The sequence below is a fragment of the Oncorhynchus nerka genome, linkage group LG23 (assembly GCF_034236695.1).
Source record: "Oncorhynchus nerka isolate Pitt River linkage group LG23, Oner_Uvic_2.0, whole genome shotgun sequence".
NCBI lineage: Eukaryota > Metazoa > Chordata > Actinopteri > Salmoniformes > Salmonidae > Oncorhynchus > Oncorhynchus nerka.
In genome coordinates, this window is record NC_088418.1 from 26,982,850 (window position 1) to 27,001,003 (window position 18,154).

Genomic DNA, 18,154 nt, shown 5'->3' on the forward strand with positions numbered 1-18,154 from the left:
GAGGGAGTTTGTTCCACCATTGGGGGGCCAGAGCAGCGAACAGTTTTGACTGGGCTGAGCGGGAACTGTACTTCCTCAGTGGTAGGGAGGCGAGCAGGCCAGAGGTGGATGAACGCAGTGCCCTTGTTTGGGTGTAGGGCCTGATCAGAGCCTGGAGGTACTGAGGTGCCGTTCCCCTCACAGCTCCGTAGGCAAGCACCATGGTCTTGTAGCGGATGCGAGCTTCAACTGGAAGCCAGTGGAGAGAGCGGAGGAGCGGGGTGACGTGAGAGAACTTGGGAAGGTTGAACACCAGACGGGCTGCGGCGTTCTGGATGAGTTGTAGGGGTTTAATGGCACAGGCAGGGAGCCCAGCCAACAGCGAGTTGCAGTAATCCAGACGGGAGATGACAAGTGCCTGGATTAGGACCTGCGCCGCTTCCTGTGTGAGGCAGGGTCGTACTCTGCGGATGTTGTAGAGCATGAACCTACAGGAACGGGCCACCGCCTTGATGTTATTTGAGAACGACAGGGTGTTGTCCAGGATCACGCCAAGGTTCTTAGCGCTCTGGGAGGAGGACACAATGGAGTTGTCAACCGTGATGGCGAGATCATGGAACGGGCAGTCCTTCCCCGGGAGGAAGAGCAGCTCCGTCTTGCCGAGGTTCAGCTTGAGGTGGTGATCCGTCATCCACACTGATATGTCTGCCAGACATGCAGAGATGCGATTCGCCACCTGGTCATCAGAAGGGGGAAAGGAGAAGATTATTTGTGTGTCGTCTGCATAGCAATGATAGGAGAGACCATGTGAGGTTATGACAGAGCCAAGTGACTTGGTGTATAGCGAGAATAGGAGAGGGCCTAGAACAGAGCCCTGGGGGACACCAGTGGTGAGAGCACGTGGTGAGGAGACGGATTCTCGCCACGCCACCTGGTAGGAGCGACCTGTCAGGTAGGACGCAATCCAAGCGTGGGCCGCGCCGGAGATGCCCAACTCGGAGAGGGTGGAGAGGAGGATCTGATGGTTCACAGTATCGAAGGCAGCCGATAGGTCTAGAAAGATTAGAGCAGAGGAGAGAGAGTTAGCTTTAGCAGTGCGGAGCGCCTCCGTGATACAGAGAAGAGCAGTCTCAGTTGAATGACTAGTCTTGAAACCTGACTGATTTGGATCAAGAAGGTCCTTCTGAGAGAGATAGCGGGAGAGCTGGCCAAGGACGACACGTTCAAGAGTTTTGGAGAGAAAAGAAAGAAGGGATACTGGTCTGTAGTTGTTGACATCGGAGGGATCGAGTGTAGGTTTTTTCAGAAGGGGTGCAACTCTCGCTCTCTTGAAGACGGAAGGGACGTAGCCAGCGGTCAGGGATGAGTTGATGAGCGAGGTGAGGTAAGGGAGAAGGTCTCCGGAAATGGTCTGGAGAAGAGAGGAGGGGATAGGGTCAAGCGGGCAGGTTGTTGGGCGGCCGGCCGTCACAAGACGCGAGATTTCATCTGGAGAGAGAGGGGAGAAAGAGGTCAGAGCACAGGGTAGGGCAGTGTGAGCAGAACCAGCGGTGTCGTTTGACTTAGCAAACGAGGATCGGATGTCGTCGACCTTCTTTTCAAAATGGTTGACGAAGTCATCTGCAGAGAGGGAGGAGGGGGAGGGGGAGGAGGATTCAGGAGGGAGGAGAAGGTGGCAAAGAGCTTCCTAGGGTTAGAGGCAGATGCTTGGAATTTAGAGTGGTAGAAAGTGGCTTTAGCAGCAGAGACAGAGGAGGAAAATGTAGAGAGGAGGGAGTGAAAGGATGCCAGGTCCGCAGGGAGGCGAGTTTTCCTCCATTTCCGCTCGGCTGCCCGGAGCCCTGTTCTGTGAGCTCGCAATGAGTCGTCGAGCCACGGAGCGGGAGGGGAGGACCGAGCCGGCCTGGAGGATAGGGGACATAGAGAGTCAAAGGATGCAGAAAGGGAGGAGAGGAGGGTTGAGGAGGCAGAATCAGGAGATAGGTTGGAGACGGTTTGAGCAGAGGGAAGAGATGATAGGATGGAAGAGGAGAGAGTAGCGGGGGAGAGAGAGCAAAGGTTGGGACGGCGCGATACCATCCGAGTAGGGGCAGTGTGGGAAGTGTTGGATGAGAGCGAGAGGGAAAAGGATACAAGGTAGTGGTCGGAGACTTGGAGGGGAGTTGCAATGAGGTTAGTGGAAGAACAGCATCTAGTAAAGATGAGGTCGAGCGTATTGCCTGCCTTGTGAGTAGGGGGAGGGTGAGAGGGTGAGGTCAAAAGAGGAGAGGAGTGGAAAAAGGAGGCAGAGAGGAATGAGTCAAAGGTAGACGTGGGGAGGTTAAAGTCGCCCAGAACTGTGAGAGGTGAGCCGTCCTCAGGAAAGGAGCTTATCAAGGCATCAAGCTCATTGATGAACTCTCCGAGGGAACCTGGAGGGCGATAAATGATAAGGATGTTAAGCTTGAAAGGGCTGGTAACTGTGACAGCATGGAATTCAAAGGAGGCGATAGACAGATGGGTAAGGGGAGAAAGAGAGAATGACCACTTGGGAGAGATGAGGATCCCGGTGCCACCACCCCGCTGACCAGAAGCTCTCGGGTGTGCGAGAACACGTGGGCGGACGAAGAGAGAGCAGTAGGAGTAGCAGTGTTATCTGTGGTGATCCATGTTTCCGTCAGTGCCAAGAAGTCGAGGGACTGGAGGGAGGCATAGGCTGAGATGAACTCTGCCTTGTTGGCCGCAGATCGGCAGTTCCAGAGGCTACCGGAGACCTGGAACTCCACGTGGGTCGTGCGCTGGGACCACCAGATTAGGTGGCCGCGGCCACGCGGTGTGGAGCGTTTGTATGGTCTGTGCAGAGAGGAGAGAACAGGGATAGACAGACACATAGTTGACAGGCTACAGAAGAGGCTACGCTAATGCAAAGGAGATTGGAATGACAAGTGGACTACACGTCTCGAATGTTCAGAAAGTTAAGCTTACGTAGCAAGAATCTTATTGACTAAAATTATTAAAATGATACAGTACTGCTGAAGTAGGCTAGCTGGCAGTGGCTGCGTTGTTGACTTTGTAGGCTAGCTGGCAGTGGCTGCGTTGTTGACACTACACTAATCAAGTTGTTCCGTTGAGTGTAATAGTTTTTCCAGTGCTGCTATTCGGGGGCTAGCTGGCTAGCTAGCAGTGTTGATTACGTTACGTTGCGTTAAAAGAACGACAATAGCTGGCTAGCTAACCTAGAAAATCGCTCTAGACTACACAATTATCTTTGATACAAAGACGGCTATGTAGCTAGCTATGTAGCTAGCTACGATCAAACAAATCAAACCGTTGTACTGTAATGAAATGACCAAAAGTATATGGAGGCCTCATTCCAAAATCCTGGGCATTAATATGGAGTTGGACCCCACTTTGCTGATAGAATAGCTTCCACTCTTCTTGGAAAGCTTTCCACTAAATGTTGAAATTGCAGCGGGGACTTGCTTCCATTCAGCCACAAGAGCATTAGTGAGGTCGGTCAATGATGTTGGCCAATTAGGCCTGGCTTGCAGTCGGCGTTCCAATTCATCCCAAAATTCGATGGGGTTCAGGTCAGGGCTCTGTGCAGGCCAGTCAAGTTCTTCCACACCGCTCTCGACAAACCATTTTTGTATGGACCTCGCTTTGTGCACAGGGGAGTTGTCATGCTGAAACAGGAAAGGGCCTTCCCCAAACTGTTGCCAAAAAGTTTTTACCTTTCTGGTGCAGGCCTTCCGCTAGTGACCCACCTCGACAACATCCGATGAAATTGCAGATCGCCAAATTCAAAATACAGAAATAGTCATAATAAACATTCATAAAAATACAAGTGTTATACATCGGCTTAAAGATGAACTTCTTTTTAATCCAGCGGCTTTGTCAGATTTCAAAAAGACTTTACGGCGAAAGCATACCATGTGATTATCTGAGGACAGCGCCCCGCTTACAAAAGCATACAAACATTTTCCAACCAAGTAGAGGAGTCACGAAAGTCAGAAATAGCAATAAAATGAATCACTTACCTTTGAAGATCTTCATCTGGTTGCATTCACAAGAGTCCCAGCTACACAATAAATGTTTGTTTTGTTCGATAACATCCCTCTTTATATCCCAAAAACTCAGTTTTGTTGGCGCGTTTTGTTCAGTAATCCACTGGCTCAAAGGTGGTCAAAACATGCAGATGAATACATCCTAATAGTACCGGTAAAGTTCGTTGAAACATGTCGAACAATGTTTATAATTAATCCTCAGGTAGTCAATTGTCTAAATAATCGATAATATTTCACCCGGACAATAGCGTATTCAATAGAAAGGAAAAACAACAAAGGGCACTCACTCGGTCACACGCGCAAACCAGCACTGCATGATTCCTCAGTCCACTGACAGAAAGGTCTCATTCTTCTTCATTTTTAATAAAACAAGCCTGAAACAATGGCTAAAGACTGTTGACATCTAGTGAAGGCCATAGGAACTGCAATCTGGGTCCCAACCCATTAGATACTCTATAGGCATTCAATTGAAAACTACCCACATCGAAAAAAAATCAGATTTTCCTCCGGTTTTTGCCTGCCATATCAGTTCTGTTATACTTACAGACATGATTTTAACAGTTTTGGAAACTTTAGAGTGTTTTCTATTCACGTCTACCAATTATATGCATATCCTAGCTTCTGGGCCTGAGTAACAGGCAGTTTACTTTGGGCACGCTTCTCATCCAGACGTCAAAATACTGCCCCCAAGCCATAAGAAGTTTTAAGCACAAAATCGTCTAGAATGTCATTGTATGCTGTAGCGTTAATATTTCCCTTCACTGGAACTAAGGGGCCTAGCCCAAACCATGAAAAACAGCCCCAGACCCTTATTCCTCCTCCACCAATCTTTACAGTTAGCACTATGCATTGGGGCAGGTAGCGTTCTTCTGGCATCCGCCAAACCCAGATTCTTCCATCGGACTGCCAGGTGGTGAAGCGTGACTCATTACTCCAGAGAACGCGTCCCCACTGCTCCAGAGTCCAATGGCGGCAAGTTTTACAGCACTCCAGCCTATGCTTGGAATTGCGCATGGTGATCTTAGGCTTGTGTGCGGCTGCTCAGACATGGACTAACAGTTATTGTGCTGACGTTGCTTCCAGAGAAGTTTGGAACTCGGTTGTGAGTGTTACAACCGAAGACAGACAATTTGTTTGTGCTAAGCGCTTCAGCACTCGGCAGTCCCATTCTGTGATCTTGTGTGGCCTACCACTTCGCGGCAGATCCGTTGTTGCTCCTAGACATTTCCACTTCACAATAACAGCACTTACAGTTGACCGGGGCAGTTCTAGCAGAGCAGAAATTTGACAAACTGACTTGTTGGAAAGGTGGCATCCTATGATGGTGCCACGTTGAAAGTCACTGAGCTCTTCAGTAAGGCCATTCTACTGCCAATGTTTGTCTATGGAGATTGTATGGCTGTGTGCTCAATTTTATACATCTGTCTGCAACGGGTGTGGCTGAAATAGCCGAATCCACAAATGTTTTTAATTTATTTTATTTAACCTTTATTTAACTAGGCAATTTGAAGGGGTGTCCACATACGTGTATATATATAGTGTATGTAAATTCAACCAACCAATAGGAATATATAAACATCAAATACATATTTCTGCAGTGTCAAGTGGAAACATAACCAACACTGTTACGGCAACTGCACCACCCGCGACTGCAGGGCTCTCCAGAGGGTGTTGCGGTCTGCCCAACGCATCACCGGGGGCAAGCTACCTGCCCTCCAGGACACCTACAGCACCCGATGTCACAGGAAGGCCAAAATGATCATCAAGGACATCAACCACCTGAGCCACTGCCTGTTCACCCCGTTATCATCCAGAAGGTCAGTACAGGTGCATCAAAGCTGGGACCGAGAGACTGAAAAACAGCTTCGATCTCAAGGCCATCAGAAGGTTAAATAGCCATCAGTAGCCACATTAGAGGCTGCTGCCCTATATACATACACTTGAAATCACTGGCCACTTTAATAATGTTTACATATTTTGCATTACTCATCTCATGTATTCTATCCTATTCTACTGTATCTTAGTCTATGCCGCTCTGACATTGCTCTTCCAAATATTTATATATTATTAATTCCATTCCTTACTTTAGATTGCGTCTATTGTTAGATATTACTGCACTGTTGGAGATAGAAAAACAAGCATTTTGCTACCACCACAATAACATCTGCTAAGCATGTGTATGTAACAAATACAATTTGATTTGATTTACATGGGCATTTAAGACTTTGAAAATATGAAATATGGTATGCAATCCCTTTTTATATTTAAATAAGAGCGTCTGCTAAATGACTTAAATGTAAATGTAAATGTAAATAAAAGGCAGTAAAACTGTGTAAAGGGAATCAAGACTTTCACAAGCAGGGCTGAGCAATTAACCAAAAATGTTACTATACAACTAATTGACAGACGTTGGTTCAAGTACTTGAATTCCATTTAGTTATCATTTATTTGTGAGCCCAAAGCGCTGTTATTGTAGAGAAAAATCCTAATAATTCAGGAGAGAAATCAAGTCAAGAACTATGTGGGACACTAGGCTGAAGGGAGTGGTAGTTTTCATTAAACAAATATGCAACCTAGGTTAGCGCAGACACGTGGTAATGAACTACAATGACCATAATCCATTGCACCATTTTTCTCTTCTCAAACATAGACAAATCAGAAAGGAAATGGCTGACCTCTCACCAAAATCTGTCCACGCTTATTTTGGACTCAAGCTTGTTGCCTGCCTTCCCTCCTTTGGGACAACTACTCCCATTGTTATTGTTAGGGTCGGAGACACGAGCATCTCCTCATTGTCTTTTTTGATGAACATTTTATTGTTTATTGTTCGATCTTGGCCCCTGACCACTTCCTGTGGCAATTTTTTGTTGTTTTGATTGCGTTACCACTTTGTCGCTATATTTTGCGAGTTTTCAGACCCCTCCAGCGGCTGCGTCAAATTTAGCCTATTTGTAAGGCTGCCCCCAGCGACTTTCCTGTTTGTGTGTGTGTGTGTGTGTGTGCCTGCTCGGTTGGCTTTAAATAGGCGCTTTGTTGCATTTTTTTGTGGGACTGGAAAAAAATGCTGGAATGTAAAATAACGTCATTAACTGGTTCCCATGCTTTTAAAATGCTGGTTCCATTCATGATTCTGATTCTGTTCCTCAAAAAAAAAAATGTTTTGATTGTTCCCTGAACCGGTTCCAACCCCTGCTTTACAAACTCACTTCAATCTACTTTTTCCACAGCCTCAGGTCAAAGCAATTCTTTCTGAAATAACTCTGTGCTTCAGTCCATGTCTTCCGCAGGTTCACCAGACGATACTGACACTGCTAATTGTTTAGACAAGGATGTTTTTGTGGAAGGAAGGATTGTGGTTGTAAAAAGTAAATGGTTTGGTTCGGTGAGATTTAGAAAAAAAACTCTAACCTTGTAAAAGGGCAATGAATAACACTCTCCACTGAATGACTATAGAGAGTCTTCCTCCTATACACATACAGTGCCCAGTGAATAGTGCTGAGCGATTAGAGCTTTTTGAGGTTGGTTTCAGTTAGATTATTAAAATAATCACGGTTTTAGATTTTGGTATCGATCATTTACTTTAACATTAAACACATTATGAAATATTGACATTACAATGATTTTAGGAAATTCCAAAGACAAAAATAGTAAACATTCAATTGCCAAAACATTGAAAATATTACATTGTCTCTGTCAGGTCCACATTGGTAGACATCAATCGAAAAATAGAATATATAATAAAATATATCAGAAATAGTCAAATATATCAGTTGTGTATATTACTTTGATGACTTTATTATGTTTCATTCCTTAAAGTACTCATCTCTGCTCAAGCAGGTAGCAGACAGACCATCTACGTCACGTGCTCCCAATACTGTACTGTCTTTAGTCATCCTATTTACCTAGCCTGCCTAAGTATGCTGCAGAGCTGTCTTGACAAAATCATTTTACTAGTTCTTCAAAGTAGATAAGGAATACTTTCACGAACTGTCTGTCCCTCTCGTTGTTGTGTTGTACATTCCTCTCTCATGTGGTCTATCCTTCTGTGTATCTAACCAACCGTAGCTTGCATGAAAGTGTATCCATCCAGAGGACTGTATAGACTTCTTTGGAAAGTAAACAATAACAAAACTCATTTAGAACACGAGGCTCCACTCTTACATCTGGCTAGTTTGCCCCCTGCCCCAAGAGAACTCAACATGTGCAGGGCATGTTACAAGCAGAAAAGTAAATAAAGTCTACTTATAAAGGCAGAAAACTGGGGTTAGCCTAGTCAGCGTATGGAAAAGTCAGAGGCAAGCTAGCCAGCCAGACACTTCAGAGGACGTCGGCTACTTCATTAGGTTACCTGGATAGTGGTGAGAAACAACAGGCCATACAGAGGAGGTTTGCAGCGGACACTGTAGCCTCCATAGAAATACGAATGAATATGTCTATGGTAGCCTCCTTGTTTGACAGGCAGATGGTGGGACATCCTTTTTCACAGGAGTGTAGGAAAAATACAGTTTAAGTCAAATTTGTACATTTACCTGCTTATGATTTCTGAAATTTGATAGGCTATTTTAGTCAACCTGTCTAGTCAGTCCTGGCTTACCTGCAGCTTATTTTCAGTCATAACTTGTTGACCTATAAGACAAATACATTATAATGCATAGGGTAATAAATAAATCAGTACTGAAGAACAAATGTCTTAAATCATAAATCGGTGTTCCAGCTGTGTATTTGATCTGCGAGTGTGCTAGCACCAGCCGAGCAAGCCTCCCTCTTTGGGTGCGTTCGTAAATTCACTCTGGCTATCTACTCCGATTGCAGAGCACTCTGTCTGAGTGTGCCAGAGCGCAGAATAACTGAATTTACGAACGTGCATGAATATGACCGGTGTCAGTAAATTTAGGCATAAAAACACAATTATTTATGACAACAGCACAGTCACCAACGCTCTAGATAACATGAAAACAGACAAACCAGATCTGCTAGGGCATGTAAAATGGTCAGAGTGAGATGTTCTCTCATTTGCGTCTTGAAGTAGCTCGCAAGCTAGCCAATGTCAGCAAATTAGCTTGGGTGCTTGACTGATTTTATGAACGCCCTTTGGCACTCCAGATTGAATTTCCGAACACACCCTTTAGTGCCAGTAATGTACGTTCCGAACACTGAATATATGTGTCTAAGACGTAGTTTTCGAATATAAAGTTTGTATGTCCGAACTCAGAATCAAATATGCTTCCAAAAAATAACATGGTCGCTGTGGTAGAACGTTTAGGCACAAGCTTGATGTAGTCATTCGTTGCGTGCTATAAATATGGGACCACATACCTAACTACTTGAATACACACATAAGTGAATTTGTCCCAATACTTTTGGTCCCCTAAAATGGGGGGGTCTTGGTACAAAAAGTGCTGAAATTTCTAAACGGTTCATCCCGATATGGATGAAAATACCCTAAAATTAAAGCTGACATGTTGCACTTTAACGTCATAGTCATTGTTCCATTTCAAATTCAAACCTTTTGGAATATTGAGCAAAAAGAAGAAAAAAGGCTTCACTGTCCGCATAATTATATAGGGCACTGTACTATTCAATAGGAGGAAAGGTGTTTTTGATTGAAGAATTAAATCAAACATTTCAGAACAAAGATTTGACTACACAATAACAAGAAGGTTTAGATATTAACTTTGTGATTGTGCTTTTCATTGGGACAATTTTGTATTAACTAACTGACAACTGTAGATACCCAGATGAAAAAATACTATAGTACACTATGGCATAAATACTGTAGTATTACTATATTTATATATTATAGTATTCACTGTCGTGTTCTTGCAGACTTTACTGTAGTATTCACTACAGTGTTTTTGAGGACATGACTGTAGTATACTGTAGTATTTACAGTACTATAGTAATTACTGTAATGGAGGAATACTATAGCGTGTAGTATAGTATTCTACAACATTCTATAGTAAGTACTTCACATGATCGAGGGACACTAGTGTGGAATATAGTATTATATAGTATATTATAGTTTACTAATATTTACTACAGAATTTTATAGTAAGTACTATATTATTCTATAGTAAACTGTAGTATTTTTTCATGTAGGTATCGTTCAAATCTCAAATGATTTCTAAATAAAAGCATTGGGTATCACTCAAAACATTAAATGGCAAAGACGTAACCAATATTCAGCATTTGTCTGGACACTCCAATCAGATAACAGATATTAACACCTACAGATTATTGTTCCTTGTTATGGAAGTCATTATCATAGTGTGTGTTCTCTCTTTGTGTCATAGGGTAAACAGTCTACCATCATGCAGTGGATGTTATTCCTAGTGCTGTTCTCAGGTCAGTGTCTTTATTCAATGTCTACTCACTATCATCAAGTGTGAAGCGCAAAACCAGGGGTTAAGGGCCGTCAAAAAAAATGGTTTTTTCCTGTGTTTATTTAAATCATTGTACCACAGCTAGAATGAAAGTAGCACTACCAAGGTCTGACAGAAATGGATCAGTGTAATTTCCTGATATTTTCTGGTTGAAAATACAATCTACATAGGACCTTCTAAATCAGCAGGTTTTGCATGGGTGGAGTTTCGGCTTGCCTGGTGAAATCACTATTGAAATAAATGTTTTAGGTTGTTATCTTTCACATGACTGGGAATACATATATGTATCTGTTGATCACAAATATATATTTTTTAAAAGGTAGGAGTGTGGTTAAAAAAAAAAGTCAGTATCTAGTGTGACCACCATTTGCCTCATGCAGGGTGACATCTCCTTCGAATAGAGTGATCAGGCTGTTGATTGTGGCATGTGGAATGTTGTCCCACTCCTCTTCAATGGCTGTGCGAAGTTGCTGGATATTGGCGGGAACTGGAACGCGCTGTCGTACACGTCGACCCAGAGCATCCCAAACATGCTCAATGGGTGACATGTTTGGTGAGTATGCAGGCCATGGAAGAACTGGGACATTTTCAGCTCCCAGGAATTGTCTACAGATCCTTGCATCATGGGGCCGTGCATTATCATGCTGAAACATGAGGTGATGGTGGCGGATGAATGGCACAGCAATGGGCCTCAGGATCTTGTCACGGTATCTCTGTGCATTCAAATTGCCATTGATAAAATGTAATTGTATTCGTTGTCCGCAGCTTATGCCTGCCTATACCATAACCCCACTGCCACCATGGGGCACACTATTCACAACGTTGACATCAGCAAACCACTCGCCTACACAACGGCATCTGCCCGATACAGTTGAAACCGGGATTCATCCGTGAAGAGCACATTTCTCCAGCATGCCAGTGGCCATTGAAGGTGAGCATTTGCCCACAGAATTCGGTTGACACACCGAACTGCAGTCAGGTCAAGACCCTGGTGAGGACGACGAGCACGCAGATGAGCACAGAGACATCTGTGGCATTGTGTTGTGTGACAACTGCACATTTTACAGTGGCCTTTTATTGTCCCCAGCACAAGGTGCACCTGTGTAATGACCATGCTGTTTAATCTTGATATGCCATACATGTCAGGGGGATGGATTATTTGGCTAAGGATAAATGTTCACTAACAGATGTAAACAAATTTATGCACAAAATTTGAGCGAAATAAGCATTTTGTGCGTATTGAACATTTCTGGGATCTTTTATTTCAGCTCATGAAACATGGGACCAACACTTTACATGTTGTGTTAATATTTTAGTTCAGTATACTTGCTTGAATTTTGGGGGGGGTTGCAAAAATGCATTTTTTGATGGAAAACTATTACAGTAAGACAGTGGTGGTAAAAGTACCCAATTGTCATACTTGAGGAAAAGCAGTGGTGTAAAGTACTTAAGTAAAAATACTTTAAAGCACTGCTTAAGTTGTTTTGGGGGGTATCTGTACTTTACTATTTATATTTTTGTCAACTTTTACTTCACTACATTCCTAAAGATAATAATGTACTTTTTACTCCATACATTTTCCCTGTCACCCAAAAGTACGTGTTATATTTTGACAGGAAAATGGTCAGATTCACACAGTTATCAAGAGAACATTCCTGGTCATCCCTACTGCCTCTGATCTGGTGGACTCACTAAATACAAATGCTTTGTAAATTAGTGTTGGAGTGTGCCCTTGGCAATCCGTCAATAAATAATAATAAAAAAAAATATATATATTGCTGTCTGGTTTGCTGAATATAAGGAATTTGAAATGGTTTGACTTTTACTTTGGATACTTAAAATCAAATCAAATCAAATGGTATTTATCACATACACATGGTTAGCAGATGTTAATGCGAGTGTAGCGAAATGCTACACATTTGAGCAATTCTATTTCCTTTTAATACTTAAGTATATTTCAAACCAAATACCTTTTAGACTTTTACTCAAGTGGTATTTTACTGGGTGACTTTCACTTTTACTTGAGTCATTTTCTAATAAGGTATCTTTACTTTTACTCAAGCATGACAATTTAGTACTTTTTCGACCACTGAGTAAAAGTAAAGATACCTTAATAGAAAATGACTCAAGTAAAAGTGAAAGTCACCCAGTAAAATACTACTTGAGTAAAAGTCTAAAAGGTATTTGGTTTTAAATTTACTTAAGTATTAAAAGGAAATGTAACTGAAATTATTTATACTTTTACTTCTGATAGTTAAGTATATTTGAGAAAATTCCTTATATTAAGCTAAACATGTTCCTTGGTAGCCAAAAATACTTGTTACACTTTGAATGCATAGCAGGACAGGAAAATGGTCAAATTCATGCACTTATCAAGAGAAAATCCCAGGTCATTCCTACTGCCTCTGATATGGCGGACTCACTAAAAACAAATACTTAGTTTGAAAAGATGTCGTTGGCGTATGCCCCTGGCTATCCGTAAATAACCAAAACAAGAAAATGGTTCAGTCTGAACCATTTTCTTGTTTTTGTTATTTACGGATAGCCATTCACAGATCCCAATCTGCTTCACATGCTTATGTAGAGGGATAAATTATGAAAAGGGTATTCTGATTTTGATTCACTTTTTCTACTCTAGTGACAAACGTAACAGAACCAGTAAACGGAACTATGACGGCTGCCTCTACACCTGTTATAACAACAAGAGGTAATAATGCTGCATCCCATGTGATATGATAAATAGACCTACAGTACAGTACCTTATAGGGGAATTAGGATCATTACGTCAAGGAAATATAGTATTCTTTCTAACAAATATATCAACAGATACTGTGCCCTATGTAATTATAGGGAGAGTGAAGCATGTCTCTATACTTCAAAACTTTGTATTTGAAATCAAACAATGATTATGAGGTTAAAGTGCAGACTGTCAACTTTAATTTTAGGGTATATTCATCCTATCGGATGAACCGTTTATTAATGACAACACTTTTTGTACGTGATCCCTTCATTTTAGGAGAACAAAGGTATTGGGACAAATTCACTTATATTGTAATAAAGTAGTAAAACGTTCAGTATTTGGTCCCATATACATAGCAGTTCACACAATAGGGATGAAAATACCCTCAAATTAAAGCTGAAAAAATGCACTTTAACCTCAATCATTGTTTAATTTCAAATCTAAACTTTTGGAGTACAGAGCCAAAAGAAGAAAACAATTGTTCCCTGTCCCATAGAGTTCATATGCATGACATTTTCCTAAAATACTATGCAATTACTGACACAAATGTAATCATCATTTGTATGGGGTATGTTCAGCCTTTGGCTCAACTTGCCCTGGCCAAATGGCACAATTTCCCCCAAAGCAAAACATTTATTATATTAGCCCACACAGCTACAAGGAATAGGGTTGCATAGTTACCAGATAATTTACCAAAGTTACCTGAATCTTCAGTAATTTTGGTAATTAACAGAAAATCTAAGGCAATCTATCATAACTTTGGTAATTTACTTTTTTAAATGTATTCATATATAGTATTAATTTATTATATATGCGTCCACATTGTCCATGAGGATAAACCTTATGGTTCAAGAGAAAATAGCCTAATTAATAATAAATGATTACCTAAAATCCTTGAAAGATACCAAAATTCTGGTAGTTTACTGGTCAACTTTGGAAGTTTCCAGTATTATACCCTCCCTTAGCAACCCTAACAAGGATGCACTTTCATGCTAGGCTTAGGACCTCGTATTGTAGCTTATAGAGAACCCAACTAATGTATAAAACAGTCTTAAAACTATCTATTTAGGTTTTGATACACGCATCATGAAACCTCAAACACAAATTCACTTGACATTGGGGAAATTTGTTTTTTTGGACCAAACTTCCTACATTTTTTCATGTGGTTTCTTCCTTCACAGACTCCATGAAATTATGGCCTCTATCTAAATATTTGGTCACATGATTCATATTGTGTATAGTTTCCTAGAAACAATGGTTGGCTCAACTAACCCTTTGGCACGATTTATCCCACGCTCTCCTACTGCTTGCAGCTGAATCAGAGCCCTCTCCCCTACTTTTAGTTGGTGACGGGAAGTTTGGGTCTTCGTTCCTTTGATTCAATAATGCCCAGAGGCCAATGCATACAGGACCTCTACCAGCGAACAATGAACTCAAAATAATCATGATTCTACAAGACTCTCGTTCTCTCTGTCATTTGTGACAGGCTAATAAAACTGGGCTTCAAAACCATTTACATTTCGGATTGCTAGGCATACAAATAAGATTATTTCTTGATACCTTTAAAAAAAAATACAAGGTTTAGTTGCCGCCGCAACCGTACTAGATTGTGAACGACTCGTCTTGGCGGATTGCAATTGCTTGGCTACCGTCGGGAGATTAGCACATTATCATTAATATTAACTGCAGCGACCCCCCGAAACAATTCGTTCTCGAGTTTGTTGAGCAGAAGCAGGCTGTGTAATGTTTGGTTCTACACAGCAGTGTTAATCGATAACCTTCAATTATTAATTCATTGAGTACATTTTTACACCATACAATCAATTATCAATTCTAAACATGTATTTTCCCTTCTCTAAACTGTTTGCATGATCTATTTTTCTGTGCGCACATACTGCATGATAGACAGTTGGTGGTCGAAGCATGTCTTCGGAGCCGCCGAGGCAGAGGAGCGCATATCAATCCTGCTATTCATCCTGCTGAAGAATTCATTGCGGCCAGCAGGTCAAATTTAACGACTAAAAGGAATGAGTTACTCGTAAAAACTAACCCTGACTCGAGTCAGTAAAAAGAGTTGTGCAGTTTGAGAACCATTTGTTCTTTTTGAACGCCACTACTTTCAGTGAGCGTGAAATAAACACTCCAGAAGCTAATTGGTAGACCAACAGCTTTTATAGACATTGGGATACTTACTATTCATAATGATGTACTACTTTATTTTCTATTTATAGATTGTGCAACGACACCTTTTTGCCATCAAGCACACCATGAAGACTTTCTTCTCTATTTTGACATGTACCCATCTGTCAATCTCTCGGTCTTCTCCAGAGATGCCCACCATCCGCATGGTGAACGGCAACAACCGCTGCCAGGGCCGTGTGGAGGTGTTCCACATCAATCAGTGGGGCACGGTGTGTGATGACTTTTGGGACCTTCAAGATGCCCAGGTGGTGTGTAGGCAGCTGGGCTGTGGCACCGCCATCTCAGCCAATCCTCAGGCCTACTTCGGCACCGGCTTGGACCCTATCCTCTTAGATGATGTAGAATGCAATGGAAGCGAGATAGATCTCACAAACTGCTCCCACTTAGGCTGGGGAATGCACAACTGTAACCATAATGAGGACGCTGGAGTCATCTGCACGGGTAAGGGATTCGATTCTAAGGAGTTGTGTGCTTTTACTTATCAATGGGAACGTGTATAAAGATTTCGGAATTCAGATATGACGTCATTGTTTTAGCAGCGCTAACAAACCGTGCAAATACATCCGCCAAACACCGGCTTCGAGGGCATTAGCACTTTTACACAAGGGGTTACCAACATTCAAATAACGATTGACATATTTTCATTAAAAAACGTTATTTTTATTCATACTATTTCATCCTTCCACAAGATATAGTCCCGACACAAATGTAGCGTTGCCAGAGACGCGACTCAGTCGTTCAGTCTTTTTATTCTGTATGTATGGACACGACCCAGTCGTTCGTTCTTAATGTTCCATTGCTATATTGGCTGGAAACGTTCTTATCCCTTGATTGCTACAGCAGCTATCCAACTACGGCTAATTTACAGTCATTTCAAAAAGTACAGCCAGAATATCAGCAAAGTAGCTACATTTGTTTAAGCTGTTTTCTAGTAACATTAATTTGGATGCATCCATAACAATGAGGCAATGAGGCGATTTCGCCTGTTATAGAACATGTGCTCACTCCAGGATACTGCTGTTCAGAGGAGCTACCAACCACACAGCTACAGTAAAACAATCCCTTCAAACTGAAGCTCTAAAGACTGTAAATTAGCTACGTTTCGTTGGACTTTTTTTTGTTTTTCAAATTGCCGGAGTATTTGAGATAGAATTGGGATCATGTATGCTGTACTAATGATGATTTAAAAAATGAGTAATTGAGTGCAATGTACAATAGGCGAACTTCGCCACCATCTTTATGCACCTCCGCTATTGTGTGATAATGATTGTTTGTGCATGTGAATAAAAATAAATAAAAAAATGTACCTTTATTTAACCAGGCAAGTCAGTTAAGAACACATTCTTATTTTCAATGACAGCCTGGGAACAGTGGGTACCTTGTCAGCTCGGGGGTTTGAACTCGCAACCTTCCGGTTACTAGTCCAACGCTCTAACCACTAGGCTACGCTGCAACCAAGACAGACTGTAACGGGAGAGATTGCTCTAAGATTGCTGTATATTTTGAGTGGTAGAATATACACTACATACACAAAAGTATGTGGACACCCCTTCAGATTAGTGGATTCGGCTATTTCATGTGGCTGAAATAGCCAAATCCACATACATTTTTGTATATAGTGTATGTGGACACCCCTTCAAATGAGTGGATTTGGCTATTTCAGCCACACTCTTGCTTTGGTTACCACTCTGCTAAATTCAGCCTTTTCCCCAGATAAATAGTGTGATGTTCTACCATCTGTGCCGTCTATTGATAGAGTCCCCCACTAAGACGATACAGATGGTGAGAGTGGAGCTGACCCCTGATTCACCTACGAACTTAAGTGATCCTGCCGTGAGTGAGGCCATTTTGCAGCAGGTGAGTCTCACCCTCTACTCAACTGTATATTGGGCTTTCTCAACCGGCAGACTCCGGTCCCAGGAGGAACAGACCCAAAGTCCAATGCAATTCTTTACAAACATATTTCAGTTATAAAACGCAGTCATGGATATCAATTAAGAGTAGAACTAAGAGTACATTATGGAACCCTACAATATTATAAAATATATTCAGTAAATGACTTATTTTCAGATAAAAGCCAAACTGAGAGCTCAGGGGATGTCTGACACCGTTAAACTGAGTTGGAAAGTGCAGCCTGATGAAGAAATTTTCCACAAGAAGGAGATGGGAAAGAGTCCGAAAAATAGGAGGAAGAGGTCAGAACTTTAAATACACAGGCAAATATACAGTGTACAAACCATTAAAAACACCTTCCCAATATTAAAAAGATACTATGCACTATATTCATTGATTTAAATGTTTTTTTATTACCTATAGTAACTGCTATAATGCTTGATATTGAACGATAATGCTTCCTATTGAATTTCTTTATATAACCATAAGATAATTGTTGCTTTAATACAGAAAAAGCAAGTTTTATTGTAAATGTGTGATATACAGTTCAATGTTTAAAGGACAAAGGACTATTTTTTAAATCTTTAATTTACCCTATAATGAATAACTTTAATTAGCATGGAGCCTTACTTTAAGGGAGGCAGGTAGCCTAGTGGTTAGAGCATTGTGCCAGTAACTGAAAGGTTGTTGGATCGAATCCCCAATCTGACAAGATAAAAATCTGTTTGTCTGCCCCTGAACAAGGCAGTTAACCCACTGTTCCAAGGCCGTCATTGAAAAATAAGAATTTGTTCTTAACTGACTTGCCTAGTTAAATAAAGGTTACATTTTTTATTTAATTACTTGAAATATGGGTATACGGTTGGAAGTCGGAAGTTTACATACACTTAGGTTGGAGTCATTAAAACTTG

General features: G+C 41.6%; 1 protein-coding gene across 1 annotated transcript; it reads left to right on the forward strand.

Annotated features, from left to right (window-relative positions):
- Positions 1 to 5,651: 5,651 nt before the first annotated feature.
- Positions 5,652 to 18,154, forward strand: LOC115106197 (scavenger receptor cysteine-rich domain-containing group B protein-like). Its single transcript, XM_029628765.2, has 6 exons — positions 5,652 to 5,842; positions 10,319 to 10,370; positions 13,047 to 13,115; positions 15,477 to 15,791; positions 17,107 to 17,207; positions 17,421 to 18,154. The coding sequence occupies exons 1-6, from the start codon at positions 5,762 to 5,764 to the stop codon at positions 17,556 to 17,558; spliced, it is 756 nt and encodes a 251-aa protein (XP_029484625.2). The 5' UTR covers positions 5,652 to 5,761; the 3' UTR covers positions 17,559 to 18,154.

What these genes read in the sequence shown, in the direction of transcription:
- LOC115106197 (XM_029628765.2), top strand. Translation starts at nt 5,762, where the DNA reads ATGTCACAGGAAGGCCAAAATGATCATCAAGGACATCAACCACCTGAG. An exon ending in CGCTGGAGTCATCTGCACGG is followed by an intron (nt 15,792 to 17,106) that starts GTAAGGGATTCG and finishes GTCTATTGATAG; the next exon opens with AGTCCCCCACTAAGACGATA. An exon ending in GTGAGGCCATTTTGCAGCAG is followed by an intron (nt 17,208 to 17,420) that starts GTGAGTCTCACC and finishes ACTTATTTTCAG; the next exon opens with ATAAAAGCCAAACTGAGAGC.